The sequence below is a fragment of the Neoarius graeffei genome, chromosome 24, assembly GCF_027579695.1.
Source record: "Neoarius graeffei isolate fNeoGra1 chromosome 24, fNeoGra1.pri, whole genome shotgun sequence".
In the NCBI taxonomy this organism is placed as follows: Eukaryota; Metazoa; Chordata; class Actinopteri; order Siluriformes; family Ariidae; genus Neoarius; species Neoarius graeffei.
This window is the reverse complement of record NC_083592.1, coordinates 50,076,034-50,099,304: the sequence shown is the minus strand read 5'-3', so window position 1 is coordinate 50,099,304 and position 23,271 is coordinate 50,076,034. Positions and strand designations below refer to the sequence as shown.

At 40.6% G+C, this 23,271-nt stretch overlaps 1 protein-coding gene across 2 annotated transcripts in view; it reads left to right on the top strand.

Moving 5' to 3' along the window:
• The window catches only part of si:dkey-98f17.5 (uncharacterized protein LOC569123 homolog), a 35,541-nt gene extending 15,791 nt beyond the window's left edge, over positions 1–19,750 (top strand). Inside the window, exons 5-12 of one of the 2 annotated variants that reach the window (XM_060907431.1) lie at positions 1,919–2,059; positions 2,261–2,421; positions 2,579–2,677; positions 10,807–10,952; positions 13,742–13,820; positions 13,957–14,069; positions 17,564–17,651; positions 18,847–19,750. In XM_060907431.1, the coding sequence (XP_060763414.1) occupies positions 1,919–2,059; positions 2,261–2,421; positions 2,579–2,677; positions 10,807–10,952; positions 13,742–13,820; positions 13,957–14,069; positions 17,564–17,651; positions 18,847–18,903 (884 nt within the window). In that variant the 3' untranslated portion in view covers positions 18,904–19,750. Of the gene's footprint in view, positions 1–1,918; positions 2,060–2,260; positions 2,422–2,578; positions 2,678–10,806; positions 10,953–13,651; positions 13,821–13,956; positions 14,070–17,563; positions 17,652–18,846 lie in introns of both variants that reach the window. The other variant, XM_060907430.1, reaches the window with a different exon arrangement.
• Positions 19,751–23,271: the final 3,521 nt, after the last annotated feature.

Sequence of the window (23,271 nt, the reverse complement as noted above, 5' to 3'; positions counted from 1 at the left end):
AAACATGACAGACCGCACCTTTAAAAAGAGAAAATCCATTAATTTTTATAATGGTCTTCTACATAATCATGTAGAAAAGGGAATAAATGATGAACGTGATGCATGAAAGTAAAAAACATTGAGCCTTTGATTTCCATCCAAATGACTCCATCTGCCGGTGTTAAAACTGAATTGCCTTTTAAGGAAAAGGTTTGTGTTGGTTTGGAGGCGGAGCTCATTTCTGGGCCAGAAAAATATATAATCAAAAGCCTGAAATGAAGATCTATTCTATAGTGATGTTGCGATCGGAGTTTTTATAATGCATCCTTGAAATTATAAGATCGCTACAGGTCTAGGAACACTTGTAAACATCACAGACTGCACCTTTAAAAAAAGAAAATCCATTAATTTTTATAATGGTCTGTTTATTAATGTAGAAAAGGGGATAAATGATGAATCTGGCTACATAGGAAAGTAAAAAACCAAACAAAATATTACATTCTATCCAAATGACCCCATCTACCCGTGTTAAAACTGAATTGCCTTTTAAGGAAAAGGTTTGTTGGTTTGGGGGCGGAGCTTATTTCTGGGCCAGAAAAATATAATCGGAAGCCTGGAATAAAGAAACCTACCTGATCTGTTCTATGCCAGCATTGTGATCACAGTTTGTGTAATGTATCCTTGAAATTATAAGATCGTTACAGGTCTAGGAACACTTCTAAACATCACAGACCGTACCTTTAAAAAGAGAAAATCCATATATTTTTAATAGTAGTCTGATAATATATTTAAATCATGTAGAAAAGGAAATAAATGATTAATCTGACTATGTATGAAAGTTCTTAACGAAGTCCAAGGAACATGACGTGACTATTTGTCATTGACGGAGGTCTAGGTGAAGAAGAGTTGCTCGTGGGTTTGAGTGACAGGTGCTAGCTGGCCTGGCGTTGCTTCACAGTCGTTCTTCACTGGCTAGCTTTATGTAGCTCGGCATTAAAGCTGCCAGTTGAAGAGCTGTTGTGGGTAACCATGACAACAGACCTCATGCTGTAACACAAGGGGGGTGTGGCCACGTCCTGACAAGACGTATCGCTCAGGGAACAGAGTGGCGTAACGGGTTAACAACGTAGTAGTTTGATGTGATGCTGTTTCATATGAAAAAAAAAACATCATCTGTTTTTGTCGTTATTATATATCTTGTCTACGATTTAAAATTAACCAATTAAACATGTTAGTGAGCGAAGCCAAAGGTATCTACTGTAGTGTGGCGGCTTTTCACTATATCGAGCCTGATTGCGTTTACATGACTCTCTCTAACAGACAGACATTTTTGTGCTTAAGGAGCAGCTGTATTTAGATTTACGTATTTAGAGCTATGATATACACTCGCTGTACACCTGTTGATCCAATCCGCAAATCATGTGGCACCAGCGCAACCTACAGTTGACACCAGGCAACTTTTTTATTTTTTTTCCAAACCGTAACCTCAGATTCCTGTTCTTGATTGACAGGAGTGGAGCTTGATGTTTTGGTCGACTATTGTAGCCCATCTACTTCAAGCTTCATCATGTGCATTCTGAGGTGCTTTTCTGCTCCCCACGGTTGTAAAGGGTGGTTATTTGAGTTACCATTGCCTTCCTGTCAACTTGAACTAGTCATTCTGCTCTGAACTCACTCTCTCTCGCTCACTCGCTCATCAACAAGGCGTTTCTGATTACAGAACTGCCGTAGACCAGCCCATCTGGCGCCAACAACCATGCCGTATCACAGCGTTATTAACTGAAGTCCTGTATCTGCATGGTTTTATTTTGTTGCGCTGCTGCCACATGATTTGGATAACTGCATGAATGACCAGGTGTACAGGTGCGTATATTTTTAATTAATTTTTTTAATATATATATACGTACACGGATTTTGGTGAGCCGTTTATGTGTTCTAGGACTCACGGACTACCTGTCTGCTGAAATCTCCACCTCGAAGCAGAAGAAGTTCAGCCTGGTGACGTTTGTAGACACGCCGGGGTTGGTGGACGGAGACATGGTGTATCCTTTCGATGTCAATGGCGCCATCACGTCTTTTGGTGAGGACGAATAGTGCCATAAATTTAAATTCGAAAGCACTGATCTATGGGGATTTTTTTTTTTTCCTGTCTTTCTTGTATTGTTTGAGTACAAGGTGTAGCAGTAAGAGTTCACTCATGCACTATAAAGGATAAAATGCATGGAAATGGATAAAAATAACAGCACAGACTGTACCTCACTGCGATGTGTGCATTGATCAGGCGAGCAGGCAGATCTGATCTTCGTGTTTTTCGACCCGATGGGCCAGGCGCTGTGTAAGCGAACACTCAACATCGTGGAAAAGCTGAGCGAGAAATGCGGAGACAAATTACGCTTCTACCTCAGTAAAGCTGACGAGGCAGGACGGGAGACGGACAGACAGGTGGGTGGGGTTTTGCGTATGTTAGTGTTTTGCTGCAGGAAGTCGAGCATCATCGTTCTCAGTCAGTCTGATGCAGAACAAAATCCTGATCTCTTCTCTTCTCATGTAACAGCGTCTCCTTCCCCCTTTTTTTTTTTTTTTTTTGTCCCGTTCACAGAGAGTAATGATGCAGATAGTTCAAGAGCTGTGCCGCAGGCCAGGACTCAACAAATGCGGCTTTGAAATGCCGACGATATACATCCCCAATCCGCAGAGAGTAAGGCACACACCTACACTGAACACTGGAGGTGGAACAGAATGAACCATCCACTGCATGATTTAAAAAAAAAAAAAAAAAAAAAGAACCAGGAGGAACAAGACTATTAAACTCGATTTATTTTATTTGTAAAACACTTCTTTGTAATAAGACACCGCACAGGACCTTTACAGAAATCATCTGCATGTAGATTGAGGTCCCTAGATTAGTAATTAGGAAGGACTTTTTTTTTTTTTGCTTGTTCATTAAACTGCTGTATTGCAACAAATATGGGATACTTAAATGAGACCGTTAATGACGGCGTCGCTCACTCCGGCCCTGTCTAGTCCAGAAGGAACGATCTAAAGTGGGCCACCTTACACAATAAATGTTGCAAGCTATAGACAAGCTATATATAGAAGCGATATCCACCCTAGGAATACCGACCTATTTACCAGAAAGAATCCAAAACGGCGAGGAACTGACCAAGAAGAAGCGATTTTTGTTGAACTGCTCAAAGGCTTAATTAGTCCATAACTTCATTAATAATTGTAGTGAAGCAAATCTGGGTAGAAGTGATGTGCACCCTAGGTCCCCCTACCTTCATGCCAGAAAGAATCAAAATCCGTGAAGAACTGAGGGAGAAGAAGCAATTTGTATGGAAACTACTCGTTAGGGATTTATTAATTACTCCATATCTTCTTTATTAATTCCAATTATTATGCAAATTTGGGTAGAAGCTATATGCACCCCAGGCAGACCTACCTTCCTGCCAAAAAGAATAAAAATCGGTGAAGAATTGGGAGAGAAGAAGCGATTTTCGTGAAATGTGGACGACGCCGGACGGACGACAGACACGTAATGGCATAAACTCATCACCTGTCGGCCGGATGAGCTAATAATATTGACTGGCTTTTTTTTTGTGGTATATCAGATATATTCTGTTCAGCTTGCATGATCTTGAACAAGTCAAAGATGAGTAGCTGAATGGAATATATCGGATATACCACGAAAAAAAGCCAGCTATTATTATTATTATTATTATTACACTCTCTTCGGTTATTCATGTCATTTCTTTTTCAAAATTCTCTCAAAATCTTCCGTATTTAACGAAGCAAACCTGGCGGCCATGTTTGTTTACAAATTGTCCCAGTCGCTCGCTAGCATGGAAGTTTTACATCTCTGACTTGTGACGTCACGTTGTCTTGACAACCATGCAATATCGTAAGCCATATTCAACGCTCATTCTCCACTGGGTAGAGTGACATAATACATGTAGGATAAGCGATATGCTAACAATATTGCATGCTATCAAACCAAATGAATGAAACCCGCTATAAGGGAACAGTACACGTTTTTATTCCACTGAAAAAGTGTCCTGTATGTGTAATGTTTCCTGATATTTCATTCCGATGACGTCACTCCCAGTGTTTTCCTGCTGACTAGATGCATGTTGTCAAAAAATCTAGCCATTATTATTATACATTCCTTTCAGGTGTTCAACGCTTTTTTCTCTTTCAAAATTCTCTGAAAATCTTCCGTACTTAATGAAGCAAACTTGGTGGCCATGTTTGTTTACGAATTATCACAGTCGCTCGCTAGCGTGGAAGTTTTACGTCTCCGACCGGTCTCTCTTCCAGTTTTTCGATGTCCGTTGGTATGTTTTTTTTCTCTTGTAAATATGCGTGAAGAATATCTAATGAAGTTTTGGAAGCCTTTCGGGTGTTCAATGCGTCTTTCTCTTTCCCGGGGAACAAAGAAATGCTTGTGCACATGCGCAGCCGAAAAACTTTCTCGTTGGATATTCGCATCAGCTCCGATGCATGACGTCATGTCTTGACAACCATGCAATATCATAAACCATATTCAACGCTCATTCTCCACTGGATAGAGTCAAGTAATGCACGTAGGATAAGAGAGATGCTAACAGTATCGCGTGCTATCAAACCAAATGAGCAAAACCGGCTAGAAGGGAATAGAGCACATGCTTTTATTCCATTAAAAAAGCGTCCTGTGCGTATAATAGTTGTCTGTTTTCTACAATCGGACTTGTCCATTCGACAGCTCGCTTGTGAGTCAGACCTACTCCTACTGGGTGAATCCGAATGCACGAAGTCTGATTTATAGGCGAATCAGGTTCTGGATAATAATTTTCATGTTTACTCCAAACCTGTAATAAAGCACCAAGCCATGAGAGGAAGCGATTTTATCACGAGTAAGGGCGTTATCACTGCTTTAATAAAACGGCGAGGGAAAACAATGATAAAAATCTACAGTTCAATAAATAATTTCATTTATTATTGATAATATTTGCAGTACACCATCCTTCAGGCATGCAGTGTATAGTCAAGGCAGCTTCGGTTGCTAAGAAATATAACAAAGATCAAGGTATTCTACGGACAGGACAACGTGATTTGTGATCGTTTGTTTAAATGTACTGGTTTTATTACAAGTCGGTTCCCGCGATGTGCAAGGATTTTACAACGGCTTTCGAACACACACTCAGCCAATCGGATTATAACTTAGTTATGGGCGTTGTAAATGATAACCATTATACTCTAGCAGTAAAAGTATTAGGAGGTGTATTAAATTTCTTGTCTGTGGTAATCGCCTCAGACGTGTACTACGTGTTCACGGGATAGAAACTAGTGTTGATAGCAGTGTATTATTACTTTAACAGATGTTAATTCAGAGTTGAGAGAGTGTGTGTGTGTGGGGGGGGGTGTTGGTTTGAGAACACGATCTCCCTGCATCCGAATGCTGAGAAATGGCAACTGCTGCGTCAGAGCAAATGGATTGATCTCTCTCTCTCTCACTTTGAGCTCATCCTTACTGTAGACTTCCACAACTAAAAGCCTTTGTTTTGCTTTGAAAGCAGAGACACTTTAGTGCTTTTATTATCACTCAGCAAATATAAATATAATGGTCTTCCCTGAAAGAGACGTCGTCTGGATGGGAGCATATGTTGCTCTAGAACCTGGATATACCTTTCAGCATTGATGGTGTCTTTCCAGATGTGTAAGCTGCATAGTAATGCGTACTCATGCATAACAACCTTTGGTCAATCAAACCTGTATAACCAACCTCAAAAATCCATATTTCCCTTATAAAATCCTTATAAGATGCAAATTAAAATAATTTACCTAAAATTTGAATGATAATTAACAGTGATCTATCCCAGTTACGGGCGGCACGGTGGTGTAGTGGTTAGCGCTGTCGCCTCACAGCAAGAAGGTCCTGGGTTCGAGCCCCGTGGCCGGCGAGGGCCTTTCTGTGCGGAGTTTGCATGTTCTCCCCGTGTCCACGTGGCTTTCCTCCGGGTGCTCCAGTTTCCCCCACAGTCCAAAGACATGCAGGTTAGGTTAACTGGTGACTCTAAATTGAGCGTAGGTGTGAATGTGAGTGTGAATGGTTGTCTGTGTCTATGTGTCAGCCCTGTGATGACCTGGCGACTTGTCCAGGGTGTACCCCGCCTTTCGCCCGTAGTCAGCTGGGATAGGCTCCAGCTTGCCTGCGACCCTGTAGAAGGATAAAGCGGCTAGAGATAATGAGATGAGATAACCCAGTTACTTTTTATTCAATATTAATAACAATAAACCTTCAGAATGAATACAAAGCTCCAATGTTTGACAAAAACACAAAGTGTCACTTTAATGTTCTGAATTGTACTCCATGACAGCTTTTTTAGCAGTCTGCACCAATACCTCATGAGGCTGCACGTCACAGCAAGTGTCTGTGTTGATCTTGCCGGAGTGCCCATTCAGAATCTTTTCAGTCGCTAGTGAAAGTCGCTCAGGTGGAAATACGCGTTTCAAACAAAATGTTACTTCCCGGTTGGCGGGATTCTCACAATGTGGTGTGCGCATGATCAAAAGTGGAATGAAGCTCGCTACCACAAGATAACGTGCGATTTCATAAGACTCTTTACTGGCTGTCTGTGCTTTCTGTGGTGTACAGTACGTTTGTAAATGTTATGCGCTCTTTTATCATCGTGGGAATTGATTATAGCTCTAAATAAATATTGAAGTTTTTTTTAAAGAATCCGTATAACTTTATTTGTACGCACATATACTACGTTTATTGAATCAAATCCGTATAAAATATGGACATTCTGTATAGGTTGACGTGTATGCGTACTAGTAAGAGCGAGTGAGTGAGTACAGTATATGATTAGTACTTTTTAATACTAAATAAAACTACTTCTTCGTTTAAAAATAGTCTTATGAGCCAAATCTATAATACAGGGTTAGTCAAAATTATGTTAACACTTAAATGGTAGGAACCATTTATTCACCAAACATGCATCATACAGTGGTGCTTGAAAGTTTGTGAACCCTTTAGAATTTTCTATATTTCTGCATAAATATGACCTAAAACATCATCAGATTTTCACACAAGTCCTAAAAGTAGATAAAGAGAACCCAGTTAAACAAATGAGACAAAAATATGATACTCGGTCATTTTATTTATTGAGGAAAATGATCCAATATTACGTATCTGTGAGTGGCAAAAGTATGTGAACCTCTAGGATTAGCAGTTAATTTGAAGGTGAAATTCGAGTCAGGTGTTTTCAATCAATGGGATGACAATCAGGTGTGAGTGGGCAGCCTGTTTTATTTAAAGAACAGGGATCTATCAAAGTCTGATCTTCACAACACATGTTTGTGGAAGTGTATCATGGCACGAACAAAGGAGATTTCTGAGGACCTCAGAAAAAGCGTTGTTGATGCTCATCAGGCTGGAAAAGGTTACAAAACCATCTCTAAAGAGTTTGGACTCCACCAATCCACAGTCAGACAGATTGTGTACAAATGGAGGAAATTCAAGACCATTGTTACCCTCCCCAGGAGTGGGTGACCAACAAGGATCAGTCCAAGAGCAAGACGTGTAATAGTTGGCGAGGTCACAAAGGACCCCAGGGCAACTTCTAAGCAACTGAAGGCCTCTCTTACATTGGCTAATGTTCATGAGTCCACCATCAGGAGAACACTGAACAACAATGGTGTGCATGGCAGGGTTGCAAAGAGAGAGCCACTGCTCTCCAAAAAGAACATTACTGCTCATCTGCAGTTTGCTAAAGATCACGTGGACAAGGCAGAAGGCTATTGGAAAAATGGTCTGTGGACGGATGAGACCAAAATAGAACTTTTTGGTTTAAATGAGAAGCGTTATGTTTGGAGAAAGGAAAACACTGCATTCCAGCATAAGAACCTTATCCCATCTGTGAAACATGGTGGTGGTAGTATCATGGTTTGAGCCCGTTTTGCTGCATCTGGCCAGGACGGCTTGCCATCATTGATTGATTGAACAATGAATTCTGAATTATACCAGCGAATTCTAAAGGAAAATGTCAGGACATCTGTCCATGATCTGAATCTCAAGAGAAGGTGGGTCATGCAGCAAGACAACGACCCTAAGCACACAAGTCGTTCTACCAAAGAATGGTTAAAGAAGAATAAAGTTAATGTTTTGGAATGGCCAAGTCAAAGTCCTGACCTTAATCCAATGGAAATGTTGTGGAAGGACCTGAAAGTAAGCAGTTCATGTGAGGAAACCCACCAACATCCCAGAGTTGAAGCTGTTCTGTACGGAGGAATGGGCTAAAATTCCTCCAAGACAGTGTGCAGGACTGATCAACAGTTACCGCAAACGTTTAGTTGCAGTTATTGCTGCACAAGGGGGTCACACCAGATACTGAAAGCAAAGGGTCACATACTTTTGCCACTCGCAGATATGTAATGTTGGATCATTTTCCTCAATAAATAAATGACCGGGGCGGCACGGTGGTGTAGTGGTTAGTGCTGTTGCCTCAGAGCAAGAAGGTCTGGGTTCGAGTCCTGTGGCCGGCGAGGGCCTTTCTGTGTGGAGTTTGCATGTTCTCCCCGTGTCCGCGTGGGTTTCCTCCGGGTGCTCCGGTTTCCCCCACAGTCCAAAGACATGCAGGTTAGGTTAACTGGTGACTCTAAATTGACCGTAGGTGTGAATGTGAGTGTGAATGGTTGTCTGTGTCTATGTGTCAGCCCTGTGATGACCTGGCGACTTGTCCAGGGTGTACCCCGCCTTTCGCCCGTAGTCAGCTGGGATAGGCTCCAGCTTGCCTGCGACCCTGTAGAACAGGATAAAGCGGCTACAGATAATGAGATGTTCTTGCCATCAAAGACTTAGGTGGGTCTTTTTTCTTTTTAGGTTTTTTTTATTTTAATTGTTTTATTTTTGGCGGTTGGCAAACCAACTTAAAGGTGCATTACCGCCACTGACTGGGCTGGAGCGTGGAACAGGAGATATTGGCAGGGGAACATTCTTTTATCTATTTCTGTTTCTTTTAAATACTTGATAATTTTTGGGGGTTTTGTTTTTGAGTAGTTTTTTTCTTTCGTCCTCAGTTGGTTCAGCACCACAGTCCGCCATTTTGTTTTTCTCTACTCATGATATATGAGCTGATACTCTAGTAGTAGAGTAGCCAATCGGCACACGTGATCGCTCGTATCCAGTGAATGTGCCTAGAATAACGTTGATCTCATTACAGTGGCACCTGTCAAGGGGTGGGGTATATTCAGCAGCAAGAAAGAGAACAGTCAGTTCTTGAAGTTGAGGTGTTGGAAGCTGGAAAAATGGGCAAGCGTAAGGAGCGACTTTGACCAGGGCCAGATTATGATGGCTAGATCAGGGTTTCTCAACCTTTTTTCAGTCACGGCACTCTTCAGAAGTATGCAAATTCTCAAGGCACCCCTGTATAAAATATACGCAGTCACGCTGACCCCGGCAGTGATGTGACATGGGAAAGGGGGCCGTGAGACAAATTTTGATGATGCATGAGGCGGCGATGATCTGCATTAGTGTAACTATCGTTTTTGGGAATTTTAATTCATTTTATTTATTTCAATATTAGAATATATAATTTCAGGGGTGATAGTGTTCCTGCGCCGCGCCGGATTTCCGGCGTACCGTGGCTGGGGAAAAAAAAAAAAATCTAGTTTGCCCATTGTCCTGTGTCATTCTGAGATGTGCAGATAGACAGTAAAGGGAATTCGGAATTCCCTTTACTGTCTATCTGCGCATCTCTGAAAGGACAATGGGCGAACTAGATTTTTTTTTTTTTTTTCCCCCCAGCCACGGTACGCCGGAAATCCGGCGCGGCGCCGGAACGCTATCACCCCTGTAATTTTTTGACAGCACCCCTAACGAAGCCAGATGGCACCCCAGTTGAGAAAGGCTGGGCTAGATGACTGGATCTGAGCATCTCCAAAATGACCCATCTTGTGGGGTGTCCCTGGTATCCAGTGGTTAGTACCGAACAAAAGCATTCCAAGGATCCAAAGGACAACCAGTTAACCAGCGACAGGGTCATGGGTGTCGAAGGCTTATTGATTTGCATGGCGCACGAAGGCAAGCCCATATGGTCCAATCCCACAGAAGAGCTCCTGTAGCACAAACTACTGGAAGAGTTAAAGCCGACACCACCTTTGTTTTAGTCACTGCTCAGATCCTTACGCTTGCCCGTTTTTCCAACACATGAACTTTGAGAACTGTCTGTTCTCTTGCTGCCTGATGTATCCCACCCCTTCACAGGTTGCTTTCACAGAAAGGGTTACAGTAAGTAAATGTGTATTGTCACACTGATGCTGAAAATGAGGCAGGATCATTCAAGAGCTTTTTTTCAGCATTAAAGCCTGTGTGGTGGATTTTTATTTATTTATGTTTTTAAAGGCTCCCACTGTAGATTGATGTGCAGCTCAGCTAATTTGATTAAAAAAATCTACTTCCTCAGCCTGAAGTGAAGTCAGTTTGTTCACTTGTTCCCTCAGAATTAATTTGAATAGTGCATCATGTGGTCGAAAGTTCTAGTCTAGCGTACTCGGTGGTTGAGTAAAAATGAATGCGATACAAAAGCAGGTTTAGAGATTTAATTAATTCCGTCATTAAACGTAGGTATTTAACATGTAAGCCAAGCACTAAAAAATGGTGATGCATTGGTGTTAGAATATTAGTATAAAAATGTATAACTGTGTAATTTGAGCTATAATCCAGAAATGTGATTTATATGACGGGGGGAGGGAATAAGCCACGTGGTTAATGGTCTGTAAAGGCTTGTAGAAGCCTAGATTTCAGATTTATGGTGGTGCTCTGCTCTTATCTTTGTGTGTGTGTAGCCGAGCAGGTGCGTGAATCAGATCGACGAGGTGTGCGAGACAATAGAGAAGAGCATTAACCAGGCGGTGCAGAAGACTTTGGACCAGCTGGAGAAAGATTGTGACCTCATCGCCTTCTCAATCAGCAATAAGCTGGAGCAGGACAGGTTTGTTCCTCTTGCGGTTTACTTTTGATGGTACGTTGACTTTTCTAAAAAGGAGAATGACGTTTCTTCCATCTCGAGTCCACGCCTGGAACACCAGAAACTCTGGTAGAGCGTCCCTGAGGCCTCTCACGAGAACCGTGTAATGTTTTACGGCACCACGTCGCACACCAACAACTATGGGTCTTCAGCTGGCTATAAGAAAAAATGAGCTTGGTTTTCTCAGTACAGACATCATGGCAGATGTGAAGAGATCAAAGAAGGCGCTGTTGTAGAAAGCCAGGAAGGGAAAGAGACCGGACAAGAGTAGATTAGATAAAACTTTATTGATCCCTTTGGGCGGGTTCCCTCAGGGAAATTAAGCGTATTGGGGGGCGTGGCGGCTCAAATCGTGATTTTTATTTACGAAAGTGGTGTACAAGTAATTACAGTCTCCAACTCTAGAGGGAGCCCAGTAACAAAAATACCGATTCTCACATAATGGGCTTTAAAGGGACGGTTTGTAATTTTTAGAACCCCCTGCTGCTTGAGAAGGGAATTACACTGAAAACAATTACGACGATCCATCACTTTTCTCTTGTTAAACTCCACCCCTTTTGTTAAAAACTATTGCTGCATTCGACTCAACTCGGACTTGGGAAGTCTTGCTGCCGTCAAGTCCTCTTTCAAGTTTGTAGATGTTACGTTTTTATTGGTGGCCTCTTTGGCTTTTTTTTTTTTTTATTATTATTTCTGATAGGACTCAAAGGCAGCATTTAAACTGGAAATGTTCGACCTCATATGTTCGAGCTGCAAAGATGGCGAAAAAGTGTTTTATTAGCACCAAGCTAGCAAGCTAACATGAGTGACCATGAATGTTTACTTTCTCAAAACAGTGATGTCTGTTACAGCACTATTATTCTATCCACATTCACTGGATATGAGCAATCACGCGCTCTGATTGGCTGCTCGACTACTAGGATATCGGCTCATGTACCGTGAGGAGAGGGGAAAAAATGGTGGGGCGTGTCGCTGAACCAACCGAGGATGAAATAAACACTCTACTCGAACCCCCCGCCCCCCCAAAAAAGTGCAACAAAATATGGAATGAAAGTATTTGATGGTAAGAACGTATCTTTTTTAAAAATTATTACCGTATTGGCTCGAATATAAGACAGTGTTTTTGTTGTAAAAAATAGCTCTTAAAAAGGGGGGTCGTCTTAAATTCGCGGACTAGACAAAATGCCGCCAAAAACGAAAGTGAGAGTGAGCAAAGTGAGGCTGAGGATCTCTGTGCTGAGTAGCTGTAATTTAGCAAACTACCCTTTCCATTGTTTCAGTTGTTTATTATTGTAAACCTTAATGTATTGTTTAATGCATTGTTTAAAGCATTTGCACTGTTCTGCAAATTTATTCCATATACCCGTAGGCTATGGCAAGTTAATGCATTGACATTCTGAAGTTTATGAACTTTCAATCTAAACCTGACAAATTTGTTGAATTAATGCAATTTAAATGTTTTAATTTGGCTTGTCTAGTAGCCTGCAGTTTAGCCTCTTTTTTTTTTTTTTTTTTTTTTTTTTTAATTCTATGAAAAGTGTTCACGGAAATGAAACTGAAATGACCTCTATTTAAATGTGAAAAACAAAAGCCTCTAATTTTAAACAGAATTTTGAAATAAATACGCTTTATATGAATGAACATTTGGTCTTCAAAAAACTTTTTCCCCAAAGATGAACTTGGAAAAGGGGGGGGTCGTCTTATATTCGGGCCAATACGGTATTTTTCAGGAATTTATTATTATTATGGCACTTTTCACAAATTGCTCCGGTCATTTTGCTGGTTTGTTTACATTCTGAGCAGAAATTATTTTGTCGGACGTTTTGTATAAAGTTTTTATTTATCGAATTTGCAAAAAAAATAAAAATGCTCCGTTTCTGAAAATCCAGTGAATGTGGATAGAATAAAACAGTTCTTCCACTCAATCTCGTCATACATGGCTTATAGACAACTCGGTGCTACGCGCCTCGTCGGCTATCGGCTCACGTACGACTCGATTTTGTGGAATAACTGTTAAACGTATCCGTATTGACTGACCTACGGTGAATATTTCTATCAACTTTTCGAAAGTAACGAGGTGATTTTGTTCATTGTTGACCGTACGAGTGGCCATGCACGCATGTCATGCTGATCTCAGGGTTGAATTGAATTTCCTAACTTTCCAAGTAGGAATTTCTAGTTGAAGGGATGGTTTGCAAGTCGGAGATTGGAAAATCCATGTTGCAAGCTCTACACCGCATATGAAGGAAAAAAAATGCACAAAAACCTGCCAACTTGCACAGAAACGTGCTCGATTCATTGCACTGCATTGCATGCATATTGTTAAATTGTCGTAATTATCTCTGCCATCTTTGTTAGAGGAGGTTATGTTTTTGCCTCTGTTTGTTTGTCTGTTCCCAACGTAACTCAAAGTGGTGAACGGATTTGGATGAAATGTGGAGGAAAGGTGAGCCACGGGCCAAGGAACAAGTGATTTTTAGATTCTGATGCAAATCCAGATAGGCGTGTAAACACGTGGAGGTATGGACTCTACCAAGTGCCTTCTAGTTATTATCGGTTTGGCAAGTAAAAAAATGTTTAAAAATTTCGAACTGTTCTTTTAAACCTGTGATGTTCTCCATGTGAGCTGTGAAGGAGTAACGCATGTCCTTCTGCTCTCACAGGAGTAACGCGAGTTATAATAAGAGCAGCCGCTTTAACGCCTTCCTGTGCGGCTTTCTGGCCATCTTCTTTCCCACTGTCTTCATCATCAGCTTCATCAATACGTTTGTCCCGGAAGAGCTAGGAGCACTGGTGGGGGAGGGGCTTGCCACGACGCTCTCCGTAACTACGGTATCCACTTACATGCACGTTCATGAAAATATATAGTAAACTACAGGATGCTGAAGTGGAGTGTAGAAAATGAGGGCAGATACCGGTAGGGTGTAATTTTAATTTGAGTCGTGTGTGTGTGTGTGTCCTGTTTAAGGGAATAGTGCTGTATCTGTGGGAGTGGATCCCTGAAGACGGGCAGGTGGTGGCTGTGATCATCTTCGGTGCGACGTGCTACTTTTTCCTTTTCCTCGCAAGATATTTTGCGCGGTAAGCGACTTCTCTTCAGCACTGTGGTGCAGGAAGTTTAGAAACACAAGAGGGCGCTGTAACCTTATTCGTAACATTTGTGTATACGGTTGTTTTCTATATAATGGAATATGGTTTAATTAAATATTGCATAGAGTTAATTTTTTTATTATACCAACACAAAGGCTGTACAACAAAATAGACAAAGACCGTAGTGCATAGACGGGTGAATACAAGATGTGTAATGAACCAAGAGAAGAGGTAGATTTTTTTTTTTTTTTTTTAAAGTGCAAATTAAATCTCATCTCTATCTCTAGCCGCTTTATCCTGTTCTACAGGGTCGCAGGCAAGCTGGAGCCTATCCCAGCTGACTACGGGCGAGAGGCGGGGTACACCCTGGGCAAGTCGCCAGGTCATCACAGGGCTGACACATAGACACAGACAACCATTCACACTCGCATTCACACCTACGCTCAATTTAGAGTCACCAGTTAACCTAACCTGCATGTCTTTGGACTGTGGGGGAAACCGGAGCACCCGGAGGAAACCCACGCGGACACGGGGAGAACATGCAAACTCCACACAGAAAGGCCCTCGCCGGCCACGGGGCTCGAACCCGGACCTTCTTGCTGTGAGGCAACAGCACTAACCACTACACCACCGTGCCGCCCTGCAAATTAAATCCTTAGGTGAATTTTGCAGTGTACGTATGCCAAAAGTTTATACACCCCTTCTCATTCATATTCATATATATATATATATATATATATTTTTTTTTTTTAATTACCATTTTCTACACTGCAGAATAATATTGAAGACACCAAAACTCTGAAACAACACCCACAGAACTGAGACATACCAAAAGTATTTATTAAAAAAATATTATTCTTCAAAATGGCCAGCGTTTAACCCCCCCTTTTTTCTCCCCATTTTCCCTTCCTCTCTCCCCTTCCTTCCTGTATATATATTTATTTAAATAATATTGGCTGATGTTGAGTGGTATATCAGATATATTCCATTCAGCTAGCATGATGCTGAGCGAGTCAAAGACAAGTAGCTGAATGGAATATATCTGATTATACCATGAAAAAAAGCCATTATTATATGTGCACACTCTTCATATCAGCATTCTCAAAGGCTAACATGAGCTTACCCGCGACTTGGTGCTGTTAGCGTGGCAGTGCGGTTACCTGCTGGTGTAGTGTTTTGTGCAGGCCAATGCTAGCGCGGTCAAGCCAGATATTATTATTATTATTATTATTATTGTTATTGTTATTACTATTATTTTCCCTGTGTAATTTACTTAGTTACTTTTTGAAATCAACGACACACAACAGAGCGACCTGGCAGCCAAAATTCTCTCAAAATCTTCCGCTTTTAATGAAGCAAACCTGGTAGCCATGTTTTTTTCACAAACTATCAGTCACTCGCTAGCACGGAAGTTTTAGCACGCTCATTCTCTGTTGGGGAGACTGGCGTAATACAACCCCGATTCCAAAAAAAGTTGGGACAAAGTACAAATTGTAAATAAAAATGAAATGCAATGATGTGTAAGTTTCAAAATTCCATATTTTATTCAGAATAGAACATAGATGACATCAAATGTTTAAACTGAGAAAATGTATCATTTAAAGAGAAAAATTAGGTGATTTTTAAATTTCATGACAACACATCTCAAAAAAGTTGGGACAAGGCCATGTTTACCACTGTGAGACATCCCCTTTTCTCTTTACAACAGTCTGTAAACGTCTGGGGACTGAGGAGACAAGTTGCTCAAGTTTAGGGATAGGAATGTTAACCCATTCTTGTCTAATGTAGGATTCTAGTTGTTCAACTGTCTTAGGTCTTTTTTGTCGTATCATCCGTTTTATGATGCGCCAAATGTTTCTATGGGTGAAAGATCTGGACTGCAGGCTGGCCAGTTCAGTACCCGGACCCTTCTTCTATGCAGCCATGATGCTGTAATTGATGCAGTATGTGGTTTGGCATTGTCATGTTGGAAAATGCAAGGTCTTCCCTGAAAGAGACGTCGTCTGGATGGGAGCATATGTTGCTCTAGAACCTGGATATACCTTTCAGCATTGATGGTGTCTTTCCAGATGTGTAAGCTGCCCATGCCACACGCACTAATGCAACCCCATACCATCAGAGATGCAGGCTTCTGAACTGAGCGCCGATAACAACTCGAGTCGTCCTTCTCCTCTTTAGTCCGAATGACACGGCGTCCCTGATTTCCATAAAGAACTTCAAATTTTAATTCGTCTGACCACAGAACAGTTTTCCACTTTGCCACAGTCCATTTTAAATGAGCCTTGGCCCAGAGAAGACATCTGCGCTTCTGGATCATGTTTAGATACGGCTTCTTCTTTGAACTATAGAGTTTTAGCTGGCAACGGCGGATGGCACGGTGAATTGTGTTCACAGATAATGTTCTCTGGAAATATTCCTGAGCCCATTTTGTGATTTCCAATACAGAAGCATGCCTGTATGTGATGCAGTGCCGTCTAAGGGCCCAAAGATCACGGGCACCCAGTATGGTTTTCCGGCCTTGACCCTTACGCACAGAGATTCTTCCAGATTCTCTGAATCTTTTGATGATATTATGCACTGTAGATGATGATATGTTCAAACTCTCTGCAATTTTACACTGTCGAACTCCTTTCTGATATTGCTCCACTATTTGTCGGCGCAGAATTAGGGGGATTGGTGATCCTCTTCCCATCTTTACTTCTGAGAGCCGCTGCCACTCCAAGATGCTCTTTTTATACCCAGTCATGTTAATGACCTATTGCCAATTGACCTAATGAGTTGCAATTTGGTCCTCCAGCTGTTCCTTTTTTGTACCTTTAACTTTTCCAGCCTCTTATTGCCCCTGTCCCAACTTTTTTGAGATGTGTTGCTGTCATGAAATTTCAAATGAGCCAATATTTGGCATGAAATTTCAAAATGTCTCACTTTCGACATTTGATATGTTGTCTATGTTCTATTGTGAATACAATATCAGTTTTTGAGATTTTGTAAAGTATTGCATTCCGTTTTTATTTACAATTTGTACTTTGTCCCAACTTTTTTGGAATCGGGGTGGTACATGGAGGATAAGCGATTATATCAATATTGCATGTCATCAATAAACCTACTAGAACGGAATAAAATACATTTGTTTTTATTCCATCGAAAAAAGTGTCCTGTATGTATAATATAATTCCTGATCTTTCACTCCGATATAAAGTTTATCTTCTCGTGCTGAAAATTATTTCCACTCATTTGCTTCACTCACTTGTAAATGTATACATTCACCACTCGAAGATATACTTTATCTTGGCGTTAGTGTGTAACATCTGTGTGTGTGTGTGTGTGTGTGTGTGTGATATAATATATATTTGTATATATAATATTACACACACAAACTATATATTGGTTACATTACACACAACCTTCTCATATCTTTAATGTCCACTTAAGCATTTGATTGACGTATTTTTGTGTTCTGACCCCTCCCCCTCCAACTTCTCCAGCCAGCACAGTAAAACTCTCACCAAGAAAGAGAAGAAGAATCTGATGGAATACAGTGAATATGTTAAGGATGTCCTCAAAGCCAAAAAGGTAAAACCTGGCAATGAATAAAACACTTGGAGGTGTGCTGCTACTGGAAAATAATCAGTGACCGTGTGAAGCAGAGTTACTGTTACCACCCTGAAGTTGATAATTTTTCTATAACGGCACATACTGAAGTGTGTTATTCATCTTAAACAATTGTAATTGTGGGGGGGGTATACTGGTTTACCTCTGTCTGTCCATCCGTATCTTTGTCCGTCCAAAACGCCCTTTTTCTCAGCAACCACAAACCATAGCCACTTGGTACCAAACTTCAGCTTGGGGTTCTATACCGTGTAAACCGTTTTCAGGTCTGTCACACGTCGACTTCCTGTTTACCGACTGAATGTATTTACAAAACATATAGCGTGGATTTACAAAATTTTCGTAACACTTTTCTCAGCAACTACAAATCACAACTGCTTGATATTTGGTACCGAGCTTCAGCTTGGGGTTCTATACCGTGTATACCGTTTTCAGGTCTGTCGCACATCGACTTCCTGTTTACCGACTGAACGTATTTACAGTACGAAACCATGGATATACCATGGATTTTGACGCTATTTCAGAATGACAGTTTCCCAGAATGCTATTTGAAATCCCTGGGGAGAGACACTGCTCGTTTCAGGGTTCATTATTTCTTGAAGTCAACATTCATAATAAGTGTCCTATTCCTTCGATTGCTTGCATTCTGATATGGGGGGGGGATACGTAAGTAAGTAGTAGCTCACACTTCATCTTGTTGTTTACTGAAGAACAGCATGTGATACCATTTCATCTATTTATACGGTAGTTGTTTTAATATTGTTGAGTATCCACAAAACGAGTTAGTTCGTGTTATCACTTGCGTTATAGCTGCTACCGTATGAACAGTCCTTCCCTCAAAGGTGGGGAAAAAAAGTCTCTGGTTACCGAGAAATCTGCCACCAGAGACTCCTTCCATAAATTTTAAATAAACGATCGACCTCGTCTTATTTCTTTTGTTAAATAATGTTTACCGTTACACTTCTTCTTCGATGTGGAGCCTCCACTATACAAGTCACTCTGAGTTAGCTGTTACTATACCGTAGAAACTATAACATGTTCAAACAAACACATTAATACAAACCTGTGATTTTACATTCTGACCAATCAGATTTGAGAATTCAGCAGTGCCGAGGTGAATAATGTACTGTATATAAATGTACGTCTCTCTGATAAACAGAAGAAACTCTACGAAGAATATCTGAAGCAGTGCGCGACCGAATACGACTTCAACTGAACACGAACTGTCCGAAGCGACGTCGAAGACTCCTGAACAACGTGAAATTCGCAGCAGGAAAATGTAGCAAGCGCATCTTCAGGTTCAATCTTATCTCATGACCGTTCACTATTGTGGTATATTTATAAAGGGTGTAAGCTATATATTTCGTACATATTGGATGTACTTCAACTTCATAAATGATAAAAATACTCAGTGCCTTTTTCTTTTAGTGTTGAATGAACGATCTTGAGAACTGAACACCAGCCTGTATGTATTTGTATTTTTATTTTTTCTCCTGCATCTGTTTCATTCAGTCAGCAGAATAGTATTGTTTACAAGTCAGAAAGCCGCACTGATTCAGTGACGCAAAGTTTTAGCACGGATTTGGAGCCAGATAGCAAATAAGCTCGATGGATAAATGTGACTCTGTTCCTGAAGACGGACAGGATTTCCTTTTTTCAACCAAGTTAATAATATAATAGACTGTGATTCTGATCGAACAAAGCTGCCTTTTTTCATCAGTCACTCGTTCATATCAGTTTTGTTTTTTCTTTTAGAAATTGTGAAGATTTAATGCATACGTGTCGGGTTTTTCGTGTTTTTATTTTTCTAGGTGATCTTGATTATGCTGTGGTCTTAATCTTAAAGTAAAATCCTAGTCGTTTTACTTTGCTTGTATAAGACTATTATCGAAAATTCAATACCATTTCAAAACTGCACTCTATTCCCTGTAGCGTGAGTGGGGTGGTGTTCGTTTTTTTTTTTTTGGTCAATTTATATATTTTTACTCTTGTTTTAGGATGCACCGAATACACTCACCGGCCACTTTAAAGGAACAGTCCACCGTACTTCCATAATGAAATATGCTCTTATCTGAATTGAGACGAGCTGCTCCGTACCTCTCTGAGCTTTGCGCGACCTCCCAGTCAGTCAGACGCGCTGTCACGCCTGTTAGCAATGTAGCTAGGCTCAGTATGGCCAATGGTATTTTTTGGGGCTGTAGTTAGATGCGACCAAACTCTTCCGCGTTTTTCCTGTTTACATAGGTTTATATGACCAGTGATATGAAACAAGTTCAGTTACACAAATTGAAACGTAGCGATTTTCTATGCTATGGAAAGTCCGCACTATAATGACAGGCGTACTAACACCTTCTGCAGCGCGTTGATATCTGAGCTCCGTATCAATGCGCTGCCGAAGCGTGCAGAAGGTGTTAGTACGCCTGTCATTATAGTGCGGACTTTCCATAGCATAGAAAATCGCCACGTTTCAATTTGTGTAACTGAACTTGTTTCATATCACTGGTCATATAAACCTATGTAAACAGGAAAAACGCGAAAGAGTTTGGTCGCATCTAACTACAGCCCCAAAAAATACCATTGGCCATGCTGAGCCTAGCTACATTGCTAACAGGAGTGACAGCGCGTCTGACTGCGTCTGACTGACTGGGAGGTCGCGCAAAGCTCGGAGAGGTACGGAGCAGCTCGTCTCAATTCAGATAAGAGCATATTTCATTATGGAAGTACGGTGGACTGTTCCTTTAAAAGGAACTTGTTGCTGATTAGAAGATTCCTGTTCTTGCCTGAAGCAAATTAAAAAAAAAAAAATCAGCAGAACTGGGAAATATTAACTCACTATTTTGTCAGTAATAAAGAAAAAGCAAAGTACAATTGTTTTTCACTGTAGACTCCATTTTACTGCTGGTGTGTTGGATACACAAATAAAATAACAAAGAAATAAGCTTGTTTGTAAGGTTTTTTTAGGTATTAAATCAGCTTTCCTGATCGACTTTCTGAAAATGTTTTTGAAATGCATTAAGTCCTCACTCCTTTTTAGAACGGTGCTGTCTAATTTATTAGGCCTTAGTCAATTTGTACTTATGCCTTTTGTAATTTTTATTACTCAAGTCTGCAAAATCGAGTCGTACATGAGCTGAGCTGATAGCTGACAAGCTGCGTAGCACCGAGTCGTCTATAAGCTATGTACGATGAGATTGAGTGGAATAACTGTTTTATTCTATCCACGTTCACTGGATTTTGAGAAACGGAGCGTTTTTTTATTTTTTGCAAATTCAATAAATAAAAATTTGTATACAAAATAATTTCTGATTAGAATGTAAACAAATCGGTGAAATGACCGGAGCAATTTGTGAAAAATGAGAATAATTGTTGGCGGAAAAAAAATGATGCTTTCTTAGCATCAAATACTTTCCATATTTTGTTGCTTTTTTTTTGGTGTTTTTGTTTTCAAGTAAAGTTCTTATTTCGGTTTTGGTTCAGCAGCACACTCCATTTTTTTTTTTCTCTCCTCATGGTATATGAGCTGATATCCTAGTAATAGAGTATCCAATCAGAGCGTGCGATTGCTCATATCCAGTGAATGTGGATAGAATAAAACCTCATATTTAGTAAAGTGTCTTCCATACTGAAATGACAAAGCTGTGCTCCACTATTATGAGTCATTTGTATTGGAATCGTTAATAAAGTCAATCAGTTCAAAAAATATCACCCTGATTGTGTTTCTGAATCTTTTGGCTTGATTAATACTGTCTTTACTTGTGCTGATATGTGAACTGTTTTTTGTTTTATTCATTCAGTTAACGATGTGACACTCAGTAAGACTGGTGGTTGTTGTTGTTGTTGTTGTTTGCTCATCCGGCCGACAGGCGATGAGTTTATGCCATCGTGTTATCCGGCGTCGTCTACATTTCATGAAAATCGCTTTTTCTCTCTCAATTCTTCACTGATTTTGATTCTTTCTGGCATGCAGGTAGGGGTATCTAGAGTGCATATACAGTGGTATGCAAAAGTTTGGGCACCCCTGGTCAAAATTGCTGTTACTGTGAACAGTTAATCAAGTTGAAGATGAACTGATCTCCAAAAGGCATAAAGTTAAAGATGACTCATTCCCTTTTATATTTTAAGCAAAAACTATTTTTTATTTTCATCTTTTACATTTTCAAAATGACAAGAAATGAAAAGGGCCCAAAGCAAAAGTTTGGGCACCCTGCATGGTTAGTACCTAGTAACACCCCTTTGGCAAGTATCACAGCTTGTAAACACTTTTTGTAGCCGGCTAATAATCTTTCAGTTCTTACCTGGGGGATTTTCACACATTTGTCCTTGCAAAAGGCTTTCAGTTCTACAAGTTTCTTGGGCTGTCTTGCATGCACTGCGCTTTTGAGATCTATCCACAGATTTTCAATGATGTTTAGGTCAGGGGACTGTGAGGGCCCGGGCAAAACCTTCAGCTTGGGCCTCTTGAGGTATTCCATTGTAGATTTTGAGGTGTGTTTTGGATCATCGTCTTATTGTAGGACCCGTCCTCTTTTTAACTTCAACTTTTTTACAGATGGTGTGATGTTTGCTTCCAGAATTTGCTGGTATTTATTTGAATCCATGCTTCCCTCGACCAGTGAAATGTGCCCTGTGCCACTGGCTGCAACACAACCCCAAAGCATGATCGATCCACACCCATGCTTCAGAGTTGGAGAGGTGTTCTTTTCCTGGAATTTAGCACCCTTTTTTCTCCAAACATACCTTTGCACATTGTGGCCAAAAAGTTCTATTTTGATTTCATCAGTCCACAGGACTTGTTTCTAAAATGCATCAGGCTTATTTAGATGTTCATTTGCAAACTTCAGACGCTGAATTTTGTGGCTAGGACGCAGGAAAGGGTTTCTTCTGATGACTCTCCCATGAAGGTCATATTTGTTCAGGTGTCGCTGCATAGTAGAACAGTGCACCACCACTCCAGGGTCTGCTAAATCTTTCTGAAGGTCTTTTGCAGTCAAACAGGGGTTTTTTATTTGCCTTTTTAGCAATCCAACGAGCAGTTCTTTCAGAAAGTTTTCTTCATCTTCCAGACCTCACCTTGATCTCCACTGTTTCTGTTAACTGCCATTTCTTAATAACATTACGATCTGAGGAAACAGCTACCTGAAAACACTTTGCTACGTTCTTGTAGCCTTCTCCTGCTTTGTGAGCGTCAATTATTTTATTATTCAGAATGCGAGGGAGTTGCTTAGAGGAGCCCATGGCTGTTGATTTTAGGGACAAGTTTGAGGAGTCAGAGAATTTATACAGCCTTGAAATCTGCATCATCTCACCTTTCCTAACGAAGAATTTGAACAAGCCACAGCTCAATAAGCTAATTAAGGTCTGGAACCTTGGTAAAAGTTACCTGAGAACTCAAATGTATTGGGGCGCCCAAACTTTCGCATGGTGTTCCTTTTCTTTTTTCACTCTCCAATTGTACAAAACAAAATAATACACAAATCTTGCAGAAAACGCTGAAAAGAAATGTCTCGTCTTTACCTTTATGCCTTTTGGTGATCAGTTCATCTTCTGCTCACTTTACTATTCACAGTAACAGACATTTTCGGTA